The sequence below is a fragment of the Abramis brama genome, assembly GCF_963993115.1.
Source record: "Abramis brama genome assembly, chromosome: 14".
Lineage (NCBI taxonomy): Eukaryota > Metazoa > Chordata > Actinopteri > Cypriniformes > Leuciscidae > Abramis > Abramis brama.
Genome location: NC_139976.1, coordinates 11753200 through 11761615, shown reverse-complemented (window position 1 = coordinate 11761615; position 8416 = coordinate 11753200). Strand labels below are relative to the sequence as shown.

General features: G+C 35.9%; 1 protein-coding gene across 1 annotated transcript; it reads right to left on the bottom strand.

The window, feature by feature from the left end:
• Nucleotides 1-1000: 1000 nt before the first annotated feature.
• LOC311096302 (uncharacterized protein) lies at nt 1001-6036 on the bottom strand. Its single transcript, XM_084135368.1, has 13 exons — nt 5975-6036; nt 5454-5490; nt 5245-5342; nt 5018-5136; nt 4788-4940; nt 4357-4435; nt 4013-4186; nt 3830-3918; nt 3657-3713; nt 3128-3202; nt 2915-3010; nt 2368-2448; nt 1001-2230 (listed from the first exon to the last, which is right to left on the bottom strand). Exons 2-13 carry the CDS (start codon nt 5473-5475, stop codon nt 2095-2097), a joined length of 1179 nt encoding a protein of 392 aa, XP_083991494.1. The 5' UTR covers nt 5476-5490; nt 5975-6036; the 3' UTR covers nt 1001-2094.
• Between the last annotated feature and the right edge of the window lie 2380 nt (nt 6037-8416).

Genomic DNA, 8416 nt, shown 5'->3' with positions numbered 1-8416 from the left:
TGGATGTCTTTTGTCCTTGGCCCTGAAGATGGAATTTCTGGTTATTCACTCAGGTAAAATGTCCATCTGCCAGTCACAAGCAACAACATCTTATCATGAGTTTGTATTTGGTTGTCAAAACCACCAGATAATACATTAATAAGCTAGTTGGGATATATTCGAATAATGATAAATCTATTATTACTGTAGTCTTATCTTTATAGATACTATAAAATTAGAAAAGCATTAAATTGCTGCAGAAATCAAAAACACTACAGTATGATTTACACAATGCTAATTGTGAGACAAAATCTGATTATGTAGATAAAAATGAGTTATGTCACCTTCAGCACTTCAAAATGCAGGTGTGCTTTTTACAGAATGTGGAAAAACTGGTTTTGCTCAGAGACAGTAAAAATGCATGATGGATGTTTACACTACAGATCTTTGTTCTTGGCTGTGATGGGAAGAGTTGGTGTAGTTTCTGGTTAGACGCTTTTTTTTTTTTTTTTAAAAAGTCCCTCTCAGAGTATCAAACAACAACATCTGAGTTCTGTTCATCATGAGTTTGTAATACGAATTTGGTTGTGGAAACTATCAGTCATACATGAATAAACTCATAGTTATAGTTACAGTATAGATATTTAGTACTTATAATGTGGTACGTTATAAATACTACACTGTTAGACTTTGCCGTAATTTTACAGTTACTTACCGCAAAAAAGCCCAGTAAAATACCATTTATATTATTTACGGTTAACTACTGTAATATGGAATTTACAGTACTTTACTGTCTATGCAAAAGCAGTAGTGCTAATAAGTACTAACATATCATTATAAGTACTAATATAAATAAAAGATTACCATATTCAACAGGATTCACTTTACATTATTTTATAATATCAGATTTACCCATGGAAGAAAAAAAAAAGTGGGTGGGTCTTGACCCACCCATATACAATGGTTCCGACGCCCATGGCATGTGTGATTTTTAATAGGAACAAACAATATTTTTTATGTGTTAAGAATTATGAAAGTTTAATAACATTTCACAGTGTAAGAATGTGCAAATGCATGCTTTTGTACAGCTATATATTAAGTAGGCAACATTTTCAGTAATCCATCTAAACATTTAAATCAATGTATAATGATTTGGAGCAATACATCATTGATTACATGCTTTTCAAAATGAAATAACACAATGACAGTAAAGTTGTATATACACAGTATATAAAGTATCATATTGTTAGAATTATAAAAAGTACGGAGCGCCTAAAGGGGCATGTTGAGATGGGAGGAAACATTTTTGTCAATGCTTTTGCGTTTGCTGGCAAATGTTTTGTGTTCCCCCGAGAAACTTTGCGTTTGCTCACAAAGAACAAGAAAGATTTGTGAGCAAATGCAAAGTTTCTCCAGGGAACACTAAAGTGTTTGAGGGGGAAGCACAAATGTTTTTGTGAGGGAACACAAAGGTTTTCGGGGGAAGCAAAAGTTTTTGTGAGGGAACACAAAAGCATTGACTTACTTTTCCTCCCATCTCATATTTTTTCTACCCCCATGTCCCATTAAGGGGAAAAAAGTGCAACTTTAAAGAGGTTAAAATACATGAACAGTTTAGAACTGTGGATTTTTTTTTTCTTTACCACGAATTAACCTTCAGTTCATACTTGTTATAAAGTAATACTTGACTCTTGTTCTTCACATAAACAAACATGGACAAATATATACCCACTACAAACTTGTACAGTTTTATGTACATACAGTCTAAAGTTAGTTACTCATTTCTTTCACTCAATGGCATTTTGATGTCAGTGAATCTAACACAATTCATTCGCATTGTTTTAAATGGTTTATGTACAAGCAAAAGAAGACAAGGTACTTTGTCTTTTTCTTATTAACACCCTGGTTTCCACCTGTGTAATTAGACTAAAATGAATGAGCTTTAATGTTCAACAGACCTTAAACTAGACGTGTTCAACATTTCTGATAACTCAGTGGTGATAGGATAATTCACATGAGATTTAGTTTCATGTCCTCATTGTGATGTGCAGGGTTCAGAGTGCAGAGGCTGGGATCCTGGAAAGCCCAAATAGTGGATTTTACTTGCAGATTATTTCAGTTACATTTGCTTAGTCTTCTCATGTATGTCTGTATCTCTTCTACTGTGTCTATTAGCAGGTCATTGAAGGCCAGGATTTGATCCCCCTTCTGGAACAGACGTGAGTCCTGGATCTGCCGACACTCTGACACACTGGAGAGGAAATGGATGAGAGACAAACAACAATGAGAAACATAATACAATGTAAGTTGTTCTTTTGTACTCATATTCATGTTTTCTCTATTAGGATACAACTGTAATAACTAATTATATATAAATGAGAGTGGTACCATGGTTTGCCTTCTTCCTGTGTCAAGATCAGACTGTTTTGACTAATGCAGATCTTCTTCCCGCCACGTGTGTTCGCATTTTACTACAGAATAGAAATGTGCATTGGTGATATTCAAACAGATGCCACATTTTTTATAACCTTAGTGCTGAATATAGCTGACAATCAAATGGCAAATGAAATTAAGAAATTGTTTCCTTGGTCCCACTTTACTATGGTGTACTAACATTTAAACAAATCATCTGAAACAATGCACTTCTTGTGTAAGTACATGTTTTACATTGTAAAAAATACATGCATGTAATTACAACTTTAACTAATTTATCCATATCACCAAACCTGTCCCTAACCTTACCCGTATCCCACCTCAGTAGCAGAAAAAGTATTTTGCAATACAGCATGAACATAATAAGTACACTGTACTTAACAATGAATATTTTTTTAAAGAAACCTAATATAAAGTGGGTTTCCTTTTATGCAATATACTCTAATTGTATTTCTAGTGTTGAACTAAGGGGGAGGTGAACTAAAATGATAAAAAAAATCACCTGTTGTTTAGAGGCGCCTCGTTCAGCTCAGTAGAGGCACAGTTCCCATTTAAGTTGAAGAGACAAGGCAGAGAACGCATCTCACCTGTACTCATTCTAAGGAAAAAGGTAAGAAAGTGAAACAACGATGACATCATTCAGACGTATTCAGCAGAAAAACACAGTTCAAAGCTGCAATGATGTCAGTAAAACTGCATTAGAATCAAACTGTACCGTTTATTTTCATCGTCCGTATCCTGGTTGACTGCACCATTGCACACAGAGAACTCGTGGCCATTAATGGAAGTGCTGAAAAAGACAAAATAATAATAAAAATGAGTTTAACTTTATGTATTTTAAACAAATGGGAATCATGAATCTAGATAATTTTAGTGTTAAACAACGCTCAGCCTCAGAACGATGGTTGCTTAATCGTTCTAGTCAGAGATGATTGCTTCTCTCAAGTATCAAGATGCTAAAACAATGCTAAAACTTAACATTCATCCATGATCAGACCTGTTCGGCAAGACTGGACATTTCCAAACAACAACAAAAAAAATGTTCAGCAACGCTAAGATAAGAGTTGTTTTGTAGTCTATGAAGTATTACATCTATGTGTAGCATCTGAGGCTCAGGGGAATGGACTTCGTGAGGACATTACTACAGTATGTGTCAGACGGCAACACGCACTTAATTTACTGTATCTTGCCCAACTAACACAATAGTGCAGTGTCATGAGGTGAAACGAAGACTTCAAAATTACTTTGTCTGAATGCATGCAGTGTCCGCCTCCTGTTGGACATCTTCCAACGCCTTTTGCCTAATCAGGAAAGACCACAGAATTTAATTAAATGTCTCTCAGAAAATTGCATTTTATCAGAGTACATTTCACATTTCACTATGCCAGTATGCCACTATGTATGGGAAAACACCTACAATGATGACATCAACATGTATTCATTGCTGTCCTCTGGAGATTCATCCTGTTTCCCATCCTTCTCATCTTTATCCTCGTTAACTGAAATCTGTCAAATTGAAGTGAGTTTTTGTCATAAGGAAGTTTAAAAACATTTGTTAAATGTTAAAAGTGTTAAAGAAGCATATGTAAATGTGTAAAACCTTGCGCTCTGCTGGTACTGGAGGTTCGCTGAACTTGCGAGGATAGTCATAATGATCTGGGGTTGGTGGAGGAGATAACATCAATTCAGGTGCTGACCATCTTTCATCATACTGATCTTCAACCTTTTGTTCTGAACCGTTCACAGGTGCAGATGTTGATCTACTTCTGTTGTCCTGAGGAAAAAAAATAAACTATGTGAGCATGCACAACCTCTCAAAAGTTTTCACACACTTAGATTTTTTGTTTCTTAGGGTGTTAAAATTTTGACTGGTAGTTTATATATACATGCATGTGCGTAAAGATAGATAGATAGAGAGAGAGTAGAGAGACATTTAATGGTTACCTCAAGTGTGTCAAATGTATGTCTCCGTTTAGCTGATTTCTGGGTCGTCAGGGCTTTGTACCAACCATTCACATCATCACTGAAAACACCAGAAAACATTTAGGCCTACCACTACTGTTTTGGAAAAAACGTCATCAGTTGTTTTTAAAATGAAAATTAAAAGTTTAAACGAAACAATTTCTAGAATTATAGAAGCTACTGCTTAAAGACTCTTATTCTTACTGTGTCTTTTTCTTTTAATTTCATGTCTCTTTGTTTATTTCTTTTTTTTTGAAAACTCAATTTTTTAATGTGTATATCTTCAAAACCAAAAGACGGGCTAAAAGCCACACTTCATGGAGACTTTTATTATTTTTTTGTCTGTATCATGCTGGCTTTCATGGAACTATGGTGTGACAATGAGAGATATGGTCAAAATTATGGTTGCCAACCTGTTTTCGCCAATAAGAAAATAGTCTCTGCTGTTTTTTTGTGTGTTGTCTTCCACCCTCAAGAAAAGCACACAGGATGGAGGACACTTGAAGTGTTTCTGAATCCAGTCCCGCATCTGATGTGTCTCTAGGCCAGTAAACATCAAGATGATCCTTTAAAACAGTAAGAATTTCTCATTATAGTGTGAAAATACTATGTTTATTTTTGAGTGTGATAGTATTTTCCTTACTTGGAAAGGTCTATTTCTCCCAGAGGTTTGTCTCTCTTTTCGTTGTTTGTATAGTATGCCAGATGGTAGGCGTCTTCACCCGTCTTGGAGAGCACAAAGAAACGGCGCTTCCATGATTTCTGTGACAGATATACCAGGTAAAACTGTTAAGTTTCATGAACAGAGAAACTGTCTTTGACAGACTGCAGATATTTCAATTTCAAGCTGAAATGCAATATGAGACATACAAAGGTTTTTAATAAGGCCGGTTGACCAGGAGACTTGTGCAGGAATCCAGTGTACACTTCCTCCATTGCTGCTTCTTTGTAAAACTTTGCAGTTGCTGCTGCAGAAACATGAATAAAACCGATTAACATTAAACACATAGATAATGACAAATTAAATTGAGTGGTAGGCTTTCTTGATTATAAAATTTATCAAGAGGTTTTAGACTTACTTTTATTTTTGAACATGTTCATGTCGTAGCTTTTGTGCTAAAATAGATGTGAAATGTTTAAGTTGTTTTACTGTTAGCACTGACATCAGAAAAACATTTCTGATGAAAAACAAAAAACTATATATGAAGAGTTCAGATGCAAAAGCCTCTAAGTGCCATCTGAAGTTTTCTTCTAGAATGATCATTTTTATCAACGTTGTATATTTAAGTTCAGTAATTTCACTTAAATGGCAATGAAGATTACCTATTAATTGTCATTTAAGTGAAATTACTGAACTTAAATATACAAGCTTGATAAAAATGATCATTCTAGAAGAAAATTTCAGATGGCACTTTTCATATACTATAAATATATATATTCAGTGAAAAGTCACCACAAAACTAAATAAAATGCAATGGAAATGAACTCTCCATATTTCATTCATAATATGTTGTGAATAGTATCAGCATTATTTCTATACAAGCATCACAAAGCAGAATCATCATATCAGTAGCCATATTCTATAATATTATTGTCTTACCTTGTGTCTCTGTAAAAATAGTGTCCTCTAAAAGTCAGCTCTCTCAACGTGCGTGTTATGATGGCAGATTAGGAGGAAGCTCAAGGCTTTTTGTTTCTTCCAGAGAGTTATTCTGGTAACAGGAGGAGTTTCTGGTCATATGTAAGCTCAGGTTTAAAGGTCCCTCCCTTTTGATTGAGTCAGTTATTAAGTTTGTGGAAATTACTAGACAAACAAGACGATCATAATGGCTTTGTGGTATTGTGGAAAACTTTATACTACAAAAAGAAATTAGCTTCCGAGCATATGCAGGAAACTGTAACTGGAAATATGTACAAATATACACTGAAACCTGGCACTTTTCCAATTTATCAGAATATAGTGATTTTTGTGGTTAGAAGCTCCTGGTTTCCCCTAGAAATGCAAAAGGTTCCAGCAAAAAAAAACAACAAAAAAACACATACAGTGGAAGTCAATGAGACCCATCAACTTTCTGGTTACAGAGATTCTTCAAAATATGTTCTTTTGTGTTCAGTAGAAGAAAGAAATTCATACAGGTTTGTAATCAACTTGAGGGCGAGTATCTGAGTAAAGGATTTCACCCCATTTTGGGGTTAAATTGGAGTAAATTTCATCTAACAGTAGGGGGGAACAATAAACAAAAAAGATTTCAAGAGCAACTTTTGATGGGGACACTAATAATACAGCCAAAATTGTACTTGTAGCTTACACAAAGGGATAGTTGTTTAAATATGAGTTAGGTAGGTTCACCACGCGGTCATATTATAATTATTAAATTATCTTGTGTCCCCCACATAGTATATTAGGTTTCGTCTGGGACAGACAAGACCACTGATCTGCCACTTAACATCATATTGAGCAAATCCCAACACACCGGTAGATCTACAATATTAGCCTAGTATCAGTTCACACATAGTGCTTATCGCTGTGTAGTTGTAGTGCAGGGATAGGCAACTCCGGTCCTGGAGGGCCACTGTCCTGCAGAGTTTAGCTCCAACCCTAATTAAACACACCTGAACAAGGCAATCAGTGTTTTCAGGATTACTAGATAGATACAGGCAGGTGAGTTTTTATGAGGGCTGAAGCTAAACTCTGCAGGACAGTGGCCCTCCAGGACTGGAGTTGCCTATCCCTGTTGTAGTGGGTGACGTACTATCCAACAAGCTACTATTAAACAAGCCACCAAACAAGCTAGGTAACATTATAATTGGTTTCATAGCAGACGCATGGAAAAATAGATCGGATGTCTTTTTTTTTGTCATGACTAATTTATTAATGACAGCATCATCTATATTAAAGAGAAAATAATCAATTCATCCAATGATTAAAGTGAATAAGATAGCCTTGACAGCCGACTTACTGGAGTTCCACAACTCCTGAAGAACTTGATAATCTAGATTTATTTTTATAATAGGAGTCTGGGTGAAGGGTCCCTGAGAATGTAAAGATTGAACAAAGATTAAGCTAAATTGTGTTATTGAATAGTGTACATACGTAGTTAAGGGAAGGGGTATGCAAGTGAGAATGTTTTTCATTGTTGCACTTTGCTTATTCCTGGCATAAAAATACATGCAAACCTCCGACCTGGCACTGATTTATTTGAATGCACCGATACAGATAAATTGATTTTGAGGACAAATTGGAACATTTTACAGTAAGCAAAGATTTTAACATAAGAAACTTTTATAATCAAAATGCTACAAACAATATATCTTACAACAATCTTTATTTTACTTTGCAATGCACAATAAACTAGTGTATACACTCACCTAAAGGATTATTAGGAACACCATACTAATACTGTGTTTGACCCCCTTTCACCTTCAGAACTGCCTTAATTCTACGTGGCATTGATTTAACAAGGTGCTGAAAGCATTCTTTAGAAATGTTGGCCCATATTGATAGGATAGCATCTAGCAGTTGATGGAGATTTGTGGGATGCACATCCAGGGCACGAAGCTCCCGTTCCACCACATCCCAAAGATGCTCTATTGGGTTGAGATCTGGTGACTGTGGGGGCCATTTTAGTACAGTGAACTCATTGTCATGTTCAAGAAACCAATTTGAAATGATTCGAGCTTTGTGACATGGTGCATTATCCTGCTGGAAGTAGCCATCAGAGGATGGGTACATGGTGGTCATAAAGGGATGGACATGGTCAGAAACAATGCTCAGGTAGGCCCGTGGCATTTAAACGATGCCCAATTGGCACTAAGGGGCCTAAAGTGTGCCAAGAAAACATCCCCCACACCATTACACCACCACCACCAGCCTGCACAGTGGTAACAAGGCATGATGGATCCATGTTCTCATTCTGTTTACGCCAAATTCTGACTCTACCATCTGAATGTCTCAACAGAAATCGAGACTCATCAGACCAGGCAACATTTTTCCAGTCTTCAACTGTCCAATTTTGATGAGCTCGTGCAAATTGTAGCCTCT